This window comes from Clytia hemisphaerica, unplaced genomic scaffold (genome assembly GCF_902728285.1).
Source record: "Clytia hemisphaerica strain Z4C2 unplaced genomic scaffold, Clytia hemisphaerica genome assembly, whole genome shotgun sequence".
NCBI lineage: Eukaryota > Metazoa > Cnidaria > Hydrozoa > Leptothecata > Clytiidae > Clytia > Clytia hemisphaerica.
The window spans coordinates 981,214-999,189 of NW_027103587.1; the positions used below are offsets into that span (position 1 = coordinate 981,214).

At 35.3% G+C, this 17,976-nt stretch overlaps 2 protein-coding genes across 2 annotated transcripts; one reads left to right on the forward strand and one right to left on the reverse strand.

Annotated features, from left to right (window-relative positions):
* Nucleotides 1–5,184: 5,184 nt before the first annotated feature.
* LOC136801427 (probable cytochrome P450 4d20) lies at nucleotides 5,185–13,164 on the reverse strand. The gene is made up of 6 exons (XM_067058064.1): nucleotides 12,650–13,164; nucleotides 10,016–10,257; nucleotides 8,845–9,123; nucleotides 7,608–7,820; nucleotides 7,010–7,307; nucleotides 5,185–6,306 (listed from the first exon to the last, which is right to left on the reverse strand). The coding sequence occupies exons 1-6, from the start codon at nucleotides 12,927–12,929 to the stop codon at nucleotides 6,089–6,091; spliced, it is 1,530 nt and encodes a 509-aa protein (XP_066914165.1). The 5' UTR covers nucleotides 12,930–13,164; the 3' UTR covers nucleotides 5,185–6,088.
* A 1,516-nt stretch (nucleotides 13,165–14,680) lies between these two features.
* Nucleotides 14,681–17,443, forward strand: LOC136801474 (uncharacterized). Its single transcript, XM_067058119.1, has one exon. The coding sequence runs from the start codon at nucleotides 14,681–14,683 to the stop codon at nucleotides 17,441–17,443; it is 2,763 nt and encodes a 920-aa protein (XP_066914220.1).
* The last annotated feature ends 533 nt before the right edge of the window (nucleotides 17,444–17,976 follow it).

Here is a 17,976-nt window from a genome sequence, read left to right on the forward strand (position 1 = left end):
GAATTCCCTCAAAACTTAAAAACTGTTAGTGATTTTTAACTCTGAGTTTTAACACTAGACTTCAGACTCAGGATCTAAAAGCTCCAAAATGTTTCAATAAGGCAGCGAACATAGTCACTTGCCCCTTCCAAAATCGAAAAATCCGATGATGTGTGGTCGTGACATGAGATTTAGCTGAAAGTTTCTCCAGACCTTCTCTATAGGATACTTAACCTCAGGAAAAAATCCCACTGGTAAAACATCCCTTTTTTAGGCAATTTATATTTTCCCCAGGCAAAAGCCTAAGGGCGATATTTTTTGAAAATTTCAAACTTATTTCCAGACAATATCATGTATTATTATACCATTCGAAAGCTCTCGAATAACTATATATAGAAGACTGTTAAACGGTTATAGCCGATTTCCTTACCTACCTTAAAGGAAGAAATTTTGGCGGATTTGTTCCCGCCAAAATTTATTTTTTCCACCATCCGCCAAATTAAATTCCCGTCAAATTAAACATTTAAAAAATATGATCTCTTTTAAGGTGTTTTTGCTATTTTTTTGCTGTTTTGACGCCATCTTAAGGTTAAATTTTTAAGCGACCGCCAAATTTAGTTTTTTCGTCCATCCGCCAAATTATATTCCCTCTGAAAAAACTTTTTTGGCCATCCGCCAAATTAAGTACCCGCCAAAATTTCTTCCTTTAAGGTAACTCGAGATATTTCATGCGCAAGTTCCACTTTTCGCCACATTTTGGTCTAAAATTGACAATAAATAGCATCTTCTGCGTGGCGAGCGTATCCAGTCCCTTACCACGCCTTTTTATAAATTATGATTTTGATACTATGATAGCGCTCGCAAAATATTTTACGTCCATCACATCAGTAAAATCAAAGTGACCTACGCTTGCCTAAATCCTACGCTCATTTTTCCCGCGTAGTATCATTCCAGCTCGACCGCCCTGCCAGTCTAGTTTTGTACTTGTAGACAAAATATCTTTCATCTGCAAAATGTTTTCAAAGCCATTCGTCCGTGTGGGGAGGGGTACTTAGGCGAAATTGGGTACGGAGGACGTGTCGCTGGCTAAGGTCCCTTTTTTGAACTCTGAAGATTAGATACTTTAATCGTAGAAATTTTAGCGAGACTAATTTTAGCGTTTTAGCGAGTTTTCCCTATTTTCGCTAAAATTAATCTCGCTAAAACACGCCGAATCGTCAGGTCGTTGAAATTTATCCGCGCTAAATTTTTCAAAAACGCAATTCGCTAAAATAAATCCAGTTTTTTTCTTCTTTTTTTTTCACGATTTTTGCGAAAACTAATAAAGATTATTTATTTTTGTCGGTCCCTAGAGTTCTGTAAGAAAATGTAGGCTTAAAAACACACGCTTATCTCGAACCTCCGTTTATATCTCGAACTTTCACCAAAATACATCTCAAAAAGTTATTTGGAAATGGCGATTCGCTAAAATTAATCCACGCGAAATATTCTCAGACAAGTATTCGCTAAAATTTATCCACGCGAAATTTTTTGAAATCGTGATTCGCTAAAATAAATCCAAAAAAAATCAAGATTTTCCTGACTCGCTAATATACGCTAAAATTACTCGTGCTAAAATTTCTACGATTAAAGTATCTTATAGGAACCAAAGTTTACTAATTTTCAAGATGTGTATCGCTGACATAACATTAACATGTTTTGCCACACTTTTCCGGGTGAAAAAAGAAAAATATATATTTTTAGTTTTGCAGGTTCCCAAATTAACAGATTCAGTGACACCTCAATTTAACTAGGCTGCTGGCATCCACTAACGGATTCGTGCTCCTTATAGAGGATGCTTAATAAGCGACATTTCCTTTGTCCAGAGATTTGCCGCCTTTAGCCGATAGCTGGCGAGTGTCTACAAATATAACATTACGTAATGTTTACATTTTCTGTGAGGCACCGAATCATAGATTGGAAAATATATTTGGATTTCGAAAAAAAAGTACTTTAGGCGTAGAAACTTTCGCGAGCAGAAACTTTCGCGATTTTCGCGAATTTTGGCCCTTTTCGCGAAAGTAAATGTCTTTAAAAATTCTAGGAAGGGCCATTCGCGAAAGTTTATGCTCGCGAAATATTCTTGACAAAATAGAAAATCTGTAAAACTTCAAACTTTGAATAAAATGTAACTTTTATGACACTTTTTAGCCTGCTAAAAGACTAATAAGTCAAAGGACAAATGTTTCAAGCCAATCCAAGAAGTATTTGTCCCTCTAAGCCATTTTTTCATGTGAAAATTCTCAATTTTACGTCTTGATACGCGAAAGTTTATGCTCGCGAAAAATATTTTTCTGTTAAATTCGCGAAAGTAAATGTTGTGAATTTCGCGATTTTTCGTCCTCGCGAAAGTTTCTGCTCGCGAAAGTTTGTACGCCTAAAGTAGGCGGAAGGAAGTTTGCTTCTTTTTCTTCCTCCTTTCTTGTTTAATGTGGAAATTTTGTAAAAGATTAGAAATTAAATTTATTGAATTTAAGTGCCCTGATGTATCTCCTGTGTGCACCAACAAAATTTTGCTTCATAAAACTACATTTTGATGCTTGAATTTGGACTTGTATGAGTGTATATTTTTTTACCACACTGGATTCTTTGCTTTGTTTGATCACTTTGGCTCCAGATAATTGTTTTGTCAGTTCTACAGATATGTTGCAGATTATTTCAAGGTATTTTAGTTATGTATATACAGTACATTTTGGGGGCTGTATTGAATATTTCTGACATTACTTCTTTATGATTCTACAAAAGGGAGTGTTGTTGTTCCCTTGTTAAATATTAAAACAAACAAATAACTTTTCTTCAGCTTTGGCATTTCACTTTTCGATACTGTGTGGCCTTTGTGTTTAACTTTTTTATGTACTTAGCTTCAATCCTTTTGAAGAGATTGGAGTGTTTTTGGTTGTTTTCTTTCACTTTTTTGTTTATATTTGTATTTTTGAGCTTCGACCGAAGAGCTGAAGGAAAAGTTTTGATAAATTTACAGACCAGATATCTTATAAAAGCAAAAGTCAAAAATAAATCTACACAAAGTGCGCGTCAAATTGTTTTTTATTTTCTTTCTGTTTTGTTTCTCTGATTGAAAACGTTCGAAACGGTCGTCTTTGCGCGCACATCAATGTCAATCAAATTATTTACTCGCTAAGATTCTGTAAAATACATCGAATTAAAAAAAACCGAATCGGAAAGCGGTTGGTAGATCATTAAGCAGACCTATACTACCAGGGGTTTTGTAGAGGTCTGCGATTCAGACTACCATTTAACAGACACTCTCGCTAAAAGACGGATGCGCCTCTGATTTGCGGACAATTGATTCTATTCTAATTTCCCCGGTAATTCCCTAGTCAAATCATCATAAAAAGTTTTCAAAAGGTGGATTCTAAATCAATAGTGATTCTTCAAATAGCGGACAACGTTTTTTTATTCTGAAAATACCAAAATGCAAGGTGGGATACTTGGAAATTCTTTTAGTTAGTACATTTAGCACCAAAGTCAGTGATTTTTGCCATTTTTGAATCTTTTAAGAATTTTCGAAATTTCTTGAGTATAAAATTAAAAATCTCCCCTTTTTTAAGAAATTTCCTAAAACTTATTTTTCACGGAGGATTGTCTACACACACTCAGTGAAATTTCTGAAGGGCTCTCTGACCATAGTGAATTTTTCATAATTTGCCGTGTTTAAAATCTGTTTTCTGACTGATGTAACCAACAAAACTATGGCATGTTATACATTTTCTGTTAGACAAACTATTCCTGAATCTGAAAATTCAAAAATTGCAATGAAAAAATTTGATGAAGAAGAAAATGAAGACTTTTGCGAGGAAGAGTATTTCAACTTTGAAGAGCTTAGTTTCGGCGAAGAAAAAACATTATGAAAAAAATTTCGTAGTAGATGGTGTATCTTTTACTTAGCAATAAAAAATTTTGCGGAAAATTTTGTAAATGCTTCTTTCTCTCGAAATCTTCAAAATACTGGTTTTTCATCAATTTTTCATCTTGATTTTGCTCAAAAAAACAGTCATAACTTTTCACACATCTTTTTAGAAAAATTTTCCGCAAAATTTATAATAGTTCAATTCTTTGCAGACAGTGTAAAGAAATTTTGAAACAAAAAGGTTAATTACCCATTAAAACTTAGCACTTTTTATAAAAGAAGGTGATGCAACATATTATTAACGTCTTTTTAAAGTTCATAACGTCATTTCTGCAATTAAATTCTTAATTACTCTGAAGGGATTTGATTAAAAAGCAATTTATAAAGGTAATTCTTTGTTGAAAGTGTTAAAGAACCTAAAACCTAAAACATAACTTTTATGTTCAAATACTAAAATCAATTTTCCGACTATGGTCAGAGCCCTTAATGGTTTCTTATTTGAAAATTTATAATATGATCGGGAATTAATTTTGCGCGCGAAAAAAAAAAACGCGAAATATTTTATTGATTCGTTTTTCAATCCTGGTTTTCGCGAATCAGCCTAAATACGCTATTTTTGCCACAAAAGAAACAAACTTACAAGTTACAGGGTAATTACAGGTCAAATTGTCTGTCCGCCAAAATATTTTTTACCGGTCAGGTGAAAAATTCGGAGGGGGCTGTACCGTGAAAAGCACAGGTCAAAATCATATATTGACGCTGTGCCGACGAATCGAGATTCTATTCATCGCGCAATCAACGAAGACAAAAGTAACCATGACGACCATCCAAGATCTTGGATGAAGTTCAAAGTTGATATTTTTATTCCCGTCGTTGAAAACACAACTCACAAATGTCATCAATGCTTTTTAAAAAGAGACAGTGATAGAGAATCATAACAAAAAGCCTGTCTATTATTTCGATTCAATTAAAATAGCTTGTCCATAATTAATAGTTTAATAACTACTATTATACATTTGGGAATCATGTAAAAGATTTCTTTTGAAAGAAACTCATTTCAATTACACTTGGAGGTTTCTGGGGAATTTGTAAATAGTAAACTGCATACTGATACAGTCTTCTAGACATTAATATGGTAATATTTGCTCTTTATCTTTGATTCTTTCTACAGTGATTAGATTGACACATGCGCGATAAAATTTATATTATTGGTCTTCAGAGGTTAATATATTCTTTGAAAACTTAGCCTCTGATACTCAGGGTAAGGGGGCTGGGTTTCGGATATCATAACAACAAGGTTTTGAATCTGTTCAAGTTATTTTATTAACAAAAGGTTAAGTGATATTGAATATCTGTTACAAAGAGTGCAGAAATGAATTTACCATTTTGAATGGTTTATAGGTATATTTATCTTACAACAAAAATATTTAGAGGTTTAAATTAAATAGTTTTAATATTTTTCATAATTTTATAGAAAACATGTCACTTGTCCCAAAATAATAGGTGTTTCTCGTCTTTATATGTCCTCATCGCTTTTTTTAGACCAAAATCATGTAAATGGTCTATGGTATAAAGTTGTAATCAAGGTTGCCATCAAACAACGAATAAAAAAACAAGAGAGGACATTTTTTATGTCATCCTTTTTCTCGGAAATAAAAGCAGTTCGTTTAATACCTTTCAGGTAATAAGAAAATAATGCATTATGTTCGCTTTTTGTAATCAGCTCCAACATATAAAAAAATCTCCATTAAGGTTTAAGGCTTGGGGATACGAGAAGTTTTTTTCGCGTTGGTGCAATCCAACATGCTCCATTCCACTAACCTGAAACGCTTTCTCGTGTCTCCACCCATTTTTCTTTTAATAACATTTGTGCTTCTCTCACTTTTGTCCTTGGGTCAATGGAACAAAATCGATTAGAAAAGATTTTACTCCATTGTCCCAGGGACAAAATCAGCGTGTCTTTTGGGTATTTCCCTCGATTTTTGTCCCGTGAAACAATAAAAGAAACCATAGTATACGCACTTTTTTTCTGGTGTTAGTGGGATAGAGCATGTTGCATTGCACCAACGCGAAAAAAACTTTTCGTGTCCCAAGCCTTTAATTTTAAATAGGAATATTTCAGATGCGTCATTATCCCGTAATCACCGATCAAACATCGATATAGAAAACACATCACAAAAACGTTATGTGCAAGCTCGAAAGTTACAAAGTCCTTAAGCGTACGTGAATTTCTGGGTCCAGTCGGACGGTCAACATTTGTCTCCTATTAAATTCCTCATAACCTTCGTCTAATGCACCGACCTCAAAATGTTGTAATAAACGCGCTGTAACAATTTTCAGCTCATACATAGCGAAGTTCTTCCCAATACAATTGAAAGGTCCATAACCAAAGGTTAGGATGTTGCCACATTTTATACCACCTGTGAAGAACATAGAAAAGATAGTTTTATCCTCCTATCCTAGAATAAGTAAGTTTGGCAGAAGAAAAAAATATGATGAGCTGGCATTATTTTTTCCTTTGATTACCAAGTCTAAGCGGAAAAGTTTCTTATAGAAGATAGAGATGTATGCAAACAAGACTAGAAGATTTCTTCTCTTCGCATAAAGTGCGATTCTTTAAAGTCTTTGCTTGGTGTACAATCTTTGTCTTCAAATCAGTATAGAACCTTATTGACTGTTCTAGTTGTTGGGGGTCAACTCTATTATAAAGTTAGACGATGTTATCGTCTGTTACTTTTCGGCAAAAAAACCCGTTTGAAAATTTTTTTCCGGTTTGGGCTTACTTCAGAAAGTTTCGCGAAGTCAAAAAATCGTGAAATTATCGCGAATTATGGTTTTAGCCGAAATTTCACAGGTAGAACTTTCGCGAATCCATATAAAATTTACCTTATTTGGTAACAAAAACTCATAAAACATGCAAAAATTTAGCAAACAGTGCAAAACTGAGTAGTAAAGTTTAATTTTCGCGAAAAAAACTTTCGCGTTTTTCAGGTTTAATTTTTTACCTGGCAGAAACTTTCGCGAAAAAGGATCAAAATCTACCTGCGAAAGTTTCTGTCCTTAAAGTGATTTGTCATTGACCATAGCATAGTCTATTATAAAGTAAAAACAAAAATATCTTACTATCGGGAAGAAAACGTTCCGGTAGAAAACCATCCGGGTAGTCGAACAATTCTGGATCCCTGTTTAAGAAGTAGTTACTGAATGCAAAGTGCGTTCCTTTTGGGAAGAAATAGTCTTCAATTGTCGTGTCTTTACCGCACATTCGGCCATTACCGTTGACTGTCGGGAAAAGGCGTAACGTTTCCCGAATGAAGGCGGTCGTGTAGGGTAGATCAAGGTGTTTAAAATTCATGGTGTCGTTGGGCGTTGGAATGGCGTTCATTATTTCTGTTCGGCATTTGGATTGCTCTTTGGGATACTAAAAAGATAATTTCAAAGAAAAAATTGAGGAATTTGAAATTATTGATTGAGACTCAAAATATGCTCGATAATTGAAATTTTGTGAGAATAAAAGTACCAAATATATCGATCACTGTTTATTTAGCTGCGGGTTGTCTTAGAAGTATTTCCCCTTTTGATTCGGCTACAAACGAGATTAAATGTAGCGCTGAAATAAGATTAATGATAAGAGGCAGGTTTCCCATTTCTTAAAAGTATTTCCCCATTTTAGGTGACCTTGTTCGTCTACAAATACACTGAATTAATGACTTTATTTTACCTTCGCCATGTAATAGAGGACGATAGGGATCGCACTTGCTGTTGTTTCATATCCCGCCAACATAAAAGTGAAACATGCATCCTGTATCATTTGATCTGTGAATATTTGTCCCGTTTTTTCGTCCCGCTCTCTCATCATAATTGACAACATGTCATTTTTCTCAAATTCCGTTAATGAGTCTGTTTCCACTTTTTGCTTCCGCGTTAACAAAACCTGTAATATAATTTATAGTCTATTCATTAAGTGGACACTCACAATCTTGCAGAAACCACGACAAATTTTCTTGAAAACAATTTCCACGTGTGTCAACAAAATCTGTAATAAAAATTCTACAGTATGTCCCAAAAAAGCTGACAAACTTCTATATAAAGTAAAACCCTCAAAACTCTCAACTTAAAATTATTTAAACTTGAAAGAATAATCGAAATAAGATTCAATTCTCTGTTCAATCAATTGATATTCAATTCCAAAGATGATGGAATAGGTTTTTGATATATGAAGTATACAAGTCATAAAATTCGGCATAAATAATGAGGATTTTACTTTTTTGGAACACACTGTAGTCTACTCGAATCAAGCGTGTACTCTTTTTTTTAATTCCTTACAGAAACCACGCACAATAAGACTAATTTTCTTGAGAACGGTTTCCACAAACTTTTTTATAAAGTTCTTTTTAATATTATGTTTTCTAGACTTTCAAAACAAAAGGACCAATTTCCACCGACCAAATTATAATGATTACTTCTCTCTAGGAGAGGAGTGCCGTTGGAAAGGTTGGAAAGGGGGTCTTTTCTTACATGTGTTCTAGATCGGATCACAGTATATCTCAGTCGCTTCAAAAGGACACAACCGCAACAAAATAAAAACAACAATTGTGCTTTCTGGAAAGATTTAAACGATTCACACTCAAGGGTTTAAAGGCTTTGTTCTTAAATAAGAGTGTTATCGTTTGCTTACTCATCAATTTTAATTAACAAGCTTTTTCACAATGGATTGACACGGATGTGGAGCAAGATTGGTTAAAAAGAGGAAAAGAAAAAACATTTTTTCCTTATATCAGCATAATATAACAATAGGCAGACACTGTCCTGATATGAAATATGTATCTGATATGAAACGGGAACACTTATGTAAAAATAAAACCTTTATTTGTTTGAACATCAGCAAGACATCCTTGACAACGATACGGGTGTCATACTTCTGGGCCTCTTAATTTTATTAAAAAAATAATACTCACATCAGCTAGAACTTGTCTTCCATTTTCAGCAGTCACCATTTTATTAATTGCGGGTATATATCTCAAGAACGGTACCAATTTGAGTAGAACACGGCCTTTCCAGTTTTTCAGTGATTCTGTCTGTTGTTGGATAGCGTTAAGGTAAGTATTGGAGCTTTTCTCGCTGAATTTATAACCAAAAGCAATCTCAGCAATGGTGTTGAAGGAAAAGACATTTGAATATTTACGGATCGGTATGTTGGTACCATCTTTTTTGCTATCGATGATCGATATCAATTTCTTCAATAAAATTTAAATTGGAAAAAAATCTATTATGTAAATTGAAGGGTTCCAGAAGAATAAATAATCAAGCATTCTTATTCCCGACTTTTTCTTATACTTCTGATATGATGTTGTCTATAAGCATGATTAAAAACCTTAGAAAGTTCTTTTTCTAAATTCTTCGAAAATTGAAAGTAAACGAAAATTAAATTGAAATAAAAAAAATCTTAACTTGTATTTTGGGCGTACAAACTTTCAACAACAGAAACTTTCGTGATTCTTGGTCTTTTTTCCTGAAAACCTCTTTAAATTTCGTAACAAGAGATTCGCAAATGTTTTATACTCAAAAGGTTCTTGTATATTCTTACAACTTCGTTCCCTGTGCATCATCAGCTTTATGACACTTACTGATAGTGCCAGATAATATTCTCTGACGTCCATCAGAAACGTTAAAAATCCTGGAATACACTGGGATGAGATTGATATTATTAGCCTCTAACACCCTCTTGAAGTTGAAAAACAACATTTCTGTCGATTTCAGGCATTTGATTATTTTCTGTAAATTTTTCTTATTCTTATCCAATGATTCGCAAAGGTTTATCCAAAAATCCGAAAAAAATGTCGCAAATTTCGCGACTTTCCGGATGTTCGAACTCATCAAAGTTTTTGCTCGCAAAAGTTTATTTTACGCCCGCAGTAATGCTCAAGAGACTCGGTTAGAAAATTCTGACATTAAAGTGAATGTTTTCTTTAATTGAAGGGCAAAGAATCAAAGTTAAAGAGATAATATTTTATCTCGTCATCATCATAGAACATACACTTTTAATGAGAATTAATCAGAAACGTAAAAAGTGAACTTAGGATTATGTGTACAAAACTTTGTAAATGATTTTAAAGAACGAATTCTTACCTTAACAAAATCTTTGGTGTGACGATCAAATACTGGAACATATTTTTGAAGTTGTGGCGTAGTAAATGCTTTTGCAAGCACTCTTTTCTGGAAACGATGCAGATCACCATCTGAAGTCAATAATCCTTTGCCAAGAAGTGGAAAAAACTTTGGTAGAAATTCACCACGTGGAAATTCGTCTGGTCTTGATAATATATATTTGGCCCATTCTGGTTTCAAAACGAATACCAAATTCATTCCCACTAGAAAAAACGATACAGAAAATACTCAGAATATTTTTGATAAAGGATAAATATTTTCTTTCAAAAGAAATAACTCAAAAAATAGCACTTCAATACAAAAGTTGCCAGTTAATAGCATAGGATCTCGGAAAATTACCAGAGCTTAGTAATAACGAACTTTTGTGATCGTTGCGTTGTCTATTGCAAGTAAACTTTATCGTAAAGCCACCGATCCTTAATTTTATTTCTTTTGGACTTCATCGTGAAAAACAAGTAAAGTTTTATGATTTTGTTAACTCCTGACATCAAAAAGGGAAGAAAGAAAGGAAGCTAACACACTGTGGAAATACCTAATATTTGCAAAAAATAAACTCTGAGCAAATCTTAACTGCATAATGACCGCTTAAAATGGCTAGGATTAGATACAAGTGTTTCTAAAATTTAGTCTTAGGAGAACTATTGATCTCCTCAACAAACTGGAAACAAACTTAAACAAAAAAGCCAACAGTCAACATTAGTTAAGTCAAAAGTAAGTCAATGAACCAGTGAGAATATCATCAGCAAGGATAAAAAATTAAATTTTTAGGGTCATACTTTCTAGACAAAAACTGCTAATCTAGAAAAAAATATTTCGGTCTACTGGTATGCTTTAAAATGAACCTATTTCAGATTTTCCAGAAATGAGACTTTTGAAAGCCTCGATAACTTCTTAGTAATTAAGATAGACCTTTGCTAATCAGGATGTCCTGCTGGATAATTAAAAACTCCAGCACCAAACTAATAATAATAATAAAAACTTATATACACTTTTGATAATCGTGCCATTAAAAATGTTTCATTGTTTTAATACTAGAGCTTTTAATTATGACAATTATGCCGGGCAATTATGACAACAAATATGACATTTTGTGGCTGGAACCAAAATTTTGTGGCTGGAACTTGGAAGCACCCCAAAAAATGTCGATAGATTTATTGTTTTCTTTCTGATACCTCATGAGCCTAAAGGAACTTGTTTGTTACTTAAACTTTTGGCAAAATGTTCAGAATAGACAGGGTTTTAAAACTGATCCTAGTTTAAAGGACTTATTTTTAGTCTAAGTTTACCAATTTTCAATTGATTGAAAATTTGACTGGAAATTCAGACGTCACTTTGGAAAAACTTTTCTGGTTTTGCAAAAAATATATCAAAATAATCTAGGAATTTGATTTTGATATGTTGATATATTCATATGCTATCCATCCCCAAAATTTTCTTGCAGTAAGGTTTTGATTAGTTGTTTTGCAGGTTCAACTGACCCTAAAATTTTAAAAATCGAAATAAAAATAAAATTGATTTTGGTAGTACATTTTTATTTCCATACTGCCATATAGCTTTACAGAGTGCCAAATTTTCAAAATTTTAGTAGTTTCTCCAAGGTTTTGATAATTTTATTACTCAATTTTCCATTTTATCCATGAATTCAACTTTTTTATGTCTTTTTATTTTCTATTTCGCATTTTTGTCAAGATACATTATATATACATGTTATAGGTGAAATTATATTTTTATTTTTATTTTTTCGCAGAACGACTGACCTTCTTTTTTTGGGTAGTAGCTTGGCCCGTGAAACAACAAATTTAAATTGGCCTCGCCTAACTAGACTAAGTAGATTTCAGTGGACACCAAAAACTGCCAAACCAAAAACCTATGCTGTCATGTTCTCCAAAACAACTATTCAAAAGACACTCGCGTTCTCCATAACGACACTATATATATTCAGACCCACACCTCATCCTGATCTAGCAAATGGTCTACAATTGCAAAAATGCCGTAAGGTGGTCTAATATCGACATCCCTCGTCTAATTCCAATAGCAATACCCTTTTTTAGGGACAGGAATAATATGAAAGCTTGAATCACTGATTGCGAAAAATAATAATTCCTCTCTGACCATTAAGCAAAGAAAAACAGTTTCAACAACCTTTCTATCAATTTCATCTGACAGTCTGATAAAAAGGGTGTCGCTCCAAATCAGAGGAGGGGTGTAGACATTAGACCAAGTTACGGTGGTCATATATCTAAATCATGAAAAATTGAGAAAATTCCCTGACAGTGGGTTTTGCTGTTTGGATCAGGTTGTCATGCATGGTCATGGAATTCTCACAATAGACCTTTTTTCAAAGAGGCCACCCTGTTGAATAATTATGTAGCCCAGCAAGAAAAATAATGATAAAACCATGCATAATTATTACAATATACATGATACAGTAATTATGCATGGCTCTATCATTGTTTTTATGGCTGGACTACATAATTATTCAACAGGACGTCCTCTTTGAAAAAAGGTCTATTATCAATTATGAGTTAATCTAAGGATCATTTAGAGTTGTTTCGAGGTAGTTGCTTAGTATGAATGTTGTCCAGTTAAACTTACAAAGTGTATTTCGTATGCGATAGACACCATACTCTTCAAACTGTTTTCCAAGTTTGTAATTAAACTCATCTTGATTTTTCATTGTAAAAATAAACATGGAGTGTCCCAAAATTGGTAAGCTTGCTGGTTCTGGAATCTTCTTGTAAGATCCCCCATGCCTATTCAGCTTGTTGCATGCAATGTAATTTTTCAATAAATTATAAGCAATCAATATGAAAAGGACCACAGGAAGGAAAAAAATTATGTTTGTTAACATTCCAAGTAATGATAAAACCATCATGTTGCACTTGCATTGAGATGTTTTTTAATTAAAATCTTTCTGTCTGCACGTTGTTTGATAACCAAACTTCAAAACTAACCAAACTAAGAAACTACGATCATGCATGATTTATGTAACAGCATGGTGAATGATAAATTTAGCTGATAATTAATCACATTATTGCATTATTCTTTTTATATCCTTTTAAAACATTATTTGTCATTTTTCAGCTGACTTGTGCGAAATTTTAGGAAGGTGATAGAAATTGACCGTCAACCGAACATCCTCCCCTCTGTTTTTCTACTTCCTATCTCTCTATCTCCTTTTCTATTTTCTGACTTTCTGAGACTTGTTTTCTAATTTCTACTAACTTTTCTATGATTTCTATGAATTTTAAACTTTCTCCAAATATCGACCCGGCCGGGATTCGAACCACCAAATGAAAGAGTCTATGATCAGGAACCCACCGCGTTATCCGTTGAGCCACACTCGCACAACAAAACACAAAATTTGGAAATACTTATAGAATGACAAAAAAGACGGGGGTAATGTAATTATAATATGGGTAAAAGTACCCCTTTTTTAACCTGACTGAAATTCGAGCCGTTACTAGCAACCCTGCGGGGCCCAAGGCGCCGAGTATGCACCCGGCACAGTGACAAGCCGTTACTAGCAACCCTAACCCTACCTAACTGTTAGTTAATCAATTCTAAACAACAAAACCCCCGGAAACACAAAATCGTAGATAAGAAAAAAAACCATGTTCGACTGACGGTCAATTTTTATCACTTTCCGAAATTTTATATCATAATTCTGATTTGTTTTCATGGACTTTGAACTTTCACAATTTTATTTAGAGATGTCATGAACTCCATTAACCCTATTCGGCCTAGGGGGGGGGGGGCTCTTTCTGTTCGGAGGTCAAACTATTGGTAATAGCTCCTGAAATAATAGAGCTTTTGCCGTGAAATTTTCTGTAAATTCCTAACTTTTATTTAGCTTCAAAATAAAAAAAAAATTGACACCTAAATATTTTCACACCTTGAGCATGATGACATTTCTGACAGTAAGGTGTCACAAAATTGACACTTTTCCAATACAAATTTATTTTCATTGTCAAATATATCGTTTAAACCGTAATTTATTGAATATTTAGGATAAAATAAGCATTTTAAACTCAGGCAACTTTTTTCTAAAGCCTTTGTTAGAATACAATAGCTATTTATAAGAACAAAGGAAATTTTCGGTTTTTGCTCACTTTGGGCATGATGAGTGACGTCATCAAAAAAATTTTTTGTCAAAAGTTACCTTACGTCACAAGGATCTTGTGTGCCAAATTTCATCCAAAAAGACCCACTAGATCAAAAGTTAAGGGGTGGTACAGGAAAAGCCCCCCCTAGTTCTGAACCGCCCCTAAGAGCCTAGGTTGAATAGGGTTAAGAGTTTGTCATTTAAAACCATACAAGCAGCAGATAAGGGGAACTCTAACAAACGAGCTGAAGACCGCTATTCCTGATTCGCAATCTGCACAAGAAAAGGGTTTTCAATGTCAATATTGCTCAAGAAGCTTTTCTACTAAAACTGGTCGAACAAATCATGAAAATGCCCACGCACGAAAAAATCGAGAAGAATCTCCTGCATTGGTGCCAACCGCAGAAGTTACGTCAATTAATGTTGAACGAAACCTGACGTCACATACTCCAATCGAACAAGAAGAAGTCCCTGTCTGGGGCAAGCTGTCGAAGCAAGATCTCTGTCAAATTGCTGATTCGATGTACGAAGAAATCGTGTACTTTCGTAAAAATCTATTCCTTGTACCATCTGGAAAAGCGGGGAAAGACTACATAGAAGAAATGACGAGACTGATCAACTTCTGGAACAATCAATCTGATGATTTCTCAGCATCATCAATGAAACTCCTGATGTGTATGCCATCAATACTCCTCCAAAAGACTCACGCACGATCCAAAGCTAGAGAACACTCAGAAACGCTAGCTAGGAGATTGAACATCTGGAAAGAAGGAGACTTTGATAAATTGTTGAGGGAAACAAGAGAAATACAGAAACGTCTTCCCCGAGTTGACGCTTTAAAGACTAAAGACAAAAACAAGCCAATCACACTCTTCACGAAGCACATGTTAAAGGGCAACATCTCCGCGGCAATTAGAACTCTTGAAGATACAGCTTCAAGTGGTGTCCTGCAACCAACTGGGGATGTAATAAACACTCTTAAATCGCTTCATCCAAATGCAAACGAACACACCGACGATCGTATCATCTCGAAGAAAGAAGTAGTTCCAGTTGACCCAATCATCTTTGAGTCCATTGATGGGACAATGATTCGAGAGGCAGCCGTTAAGACGAAGGGTGCTGCTGGACCATCAGGGCAAGATGCTGACCAATGGAGACGTATCCTTGCCTCCAAGAACTATGGCAAATACAGCTCTGATTTGAGGGAAGCAATGGCACGCATGCTGAAAATCTTATGCCGACAAGAAGTTGATGTTAAAAGACGATCAATTGAAGCTGTACTTGCTTGTAGATTGATACCTCTAGACAAAAACCCAGGGGTACGACCAATTGGAATTGGAGAAGTGATGAGACGTATCTTCGGCAAAGTTCTGATCAACACCATCAAGCCAGATATCCTTAAAGCAACTGGTAGTGTTCAAGTGTGCGCTGGACAGCAGGCTGGCTGTGAAGCGGCAGTTCACGCAATCAACCAACTATTCCAAGAAGATGAGACAGACGGAGTGATACTAGTGGATGCAGCGAATGCTTTCAACAGCATTAACAGAAGATCACTGCTCCACAACATCAAAATATTGTGTCCAGCTATGGCTCAATATATTCACAACTGCTACCACCGCCCATCAAGACTTTTCCTAATGGGAGGAAAGGAGATTGCATCGCAAGAAGGTACCACACAAGGTGACCCTGCAGCAATGCCAGCATATGCAATTGGATTAATGCCACTGCTTGAGATCCTCCAAGAAGATTTGCTGACACAAGGAGTTAAAAATGCTGCATATGCTGACGACCTCGCTGGTACTGGGAAGCTTCAAGCCCTGAAAAAGTGGTGGGATGACGTCAATGACTTAGGACCTCTCCTAGGTTACAACCCAAAAGCTTCCAAGTCGTATTTGATAGTGAAGGAGGAGAAGCTCGAAGAAGCAAAGGTGCTATTCAAAGACACAGGAATCAACATCACGGTTGATGGACACAAATATCTTGGTGGTTTCATTGGTCAAGAGGGTGGCCAACAGGAATATGTAAAGAAATTGATAGAAAAATGGCAAGCTGAGCTCCAAACACTGAGTGATATCGCAAGATCAGAACCACACCTCGCCTACTGTGCATTCGTTGGTGGGTATGTTAGCAAGTTCACCTACTACCTACGTGTGATGCCCGGAATTGAGGAATATCTGAAGCCCCTCGATGAAGTTATTGACAAACATTTCATTCCTTCAATTACTGAAAACCATCACTGCAGCACCGAAGAAAGACTACTCTTGTCACTACCGGTGCGTATGGGAGGATTGGCCATACCCATCTTATCATCTCTGGCGAAGGAAGAATTTCAAAACTCCAGAGAACTTACAATGAAGTTCTCCCAAGACATCATCGAACAGAAACCAGTGTACGAAGTTGACAACAGGGCAGCAAAGTCTGAGATCAAGAGAAAACGGAAAGAAGGAAGAACAATCATCCTCGAAAATCTCCGCAGAGAAATGACACGTCAAGAGCTGAAAGCGAACGATCTTGCTCAAGCAAAAGGTGCATCCAATTGGTTGACCACTGTACCCCTGAAATCTGAAAATTTCAACCTATCAAAAAGAGAGTTCTTCGACGCAATTGCCGTCCGATACAGATGGAACATGAAGCACCTACCATCGACATGTGCATGTGGCAAGTCGTTCTCTGTTGAGCATGCACTTTCCTGCCCTAAAGGAGGGTTCATCTACCAACGGCACAACACTTTGAGGGATACAATTGCTCAAATGTTGAATCAAGTGACACATGATGTCGCTATCGAACCAATGTTGGAGCCGATCACTGGCGAACGCTTAAACAAAGGTGCGATCACGACTGACAACGCGAGAGCTGACATCAGTGCTGGAGGCTTTTGGGTTCGTGGACAACGAGCATTTTTTGATGTAAAGGTATTCAACGCCTATGCTCTGAGATACACAGCCCAAAGTCTCAAAAGCGCTTTTGCGTCAAACGAACGGGAAAAAAAGAGAAACTACAACGAACGAATTATCAAAGTTGATCATGGATCATTCACTCCGTTGATATTTTCCATGAATGGTGGAATGGGTGTAGAGGCTGAGCACTTCTTTGGAGCGCTAGCTAATCTACTAGCTGATAAGACAGATTCTCACGCGTCTCAAACCAAAAATTGGATCAGAACAAAAATTTCGTTTGCTTTAACGAGATCCGTCGTAACATGTATTCGCGGCACACGAACACTAAAACCAAACCTTAGGTTTGATGAGATTGACTTATTAAATAATAATATTTTGAAATGTTAGCTTTTCATAGATTTTAGTACTTAATTTTTTTCACCGTATTGACCATTGCTTTTGTTTATGCTTTTGAGTTTGGCATGACCCGCTAGGTTGTGCTATTTCGACAGTTTTTCGATTCAGTTTTCAGTTTTGTTTGTGTCGTGATTTAAATTTTTTTTTCTTTATTTAACTTTAAATTTCCTAGCTCTACGTATTTTAAGCAATTTATATATTGTAACGTTTTAATTTAATATTTAATTACTATATTCTTGAAAAAAAAAAAAAAAAAAAAAAAAAAAAAAAAAAATAAGAGTTGTCTTGATGGATGGTTTTCTTATTACGATGGCGTATTTAACAGCCGCCCGCAAGTGAAGGGAATGTCCGCCTGCATATATTTCGCCCCCCTCCCCGCACGTGGGCATATTTTCACTTTCGTCTAAGTCTCGTCTAGTCATTTTCTACAAAAATATACTGATGGTATATATAGTACCTAAAATAATTTGTTGCTCTTCTGTCAATGTTGAGTTGAATTTTACCATTAACATACCAGATACAGA

Bases quoted from the DNA above. Each gene is read 5' to 3' on its own strand.
- LOC136801474 (XM_067058119.1), top strand. From the start codon at position 14,681: ATGTACGAAGAAATCGTGTACTTTCGTAAAAATCTATTCCTTGTACCA.
- LOC136801427 (XM_067058064.1), bottom strand. From the start codon at position 12,929: ATGATGGTTTTATCATTACTTGGAATGTTAACAAACATAATTTTTTTC. The intron at 7,821-8,844 runs GTGAGTATTATT...ATTATATTACAG, and splicing joins GAAGACAAGTTCTAGCTGAT to GTTTTGTTAACGCGGAAGCA. The intron at 6,307-7,009 runs GTAAGATATTTT...TGTTCTTCACAG, and splicing joins GGAACGTTTTCTTCCCGATA to GTGGTATAAAATGTGGCAAC.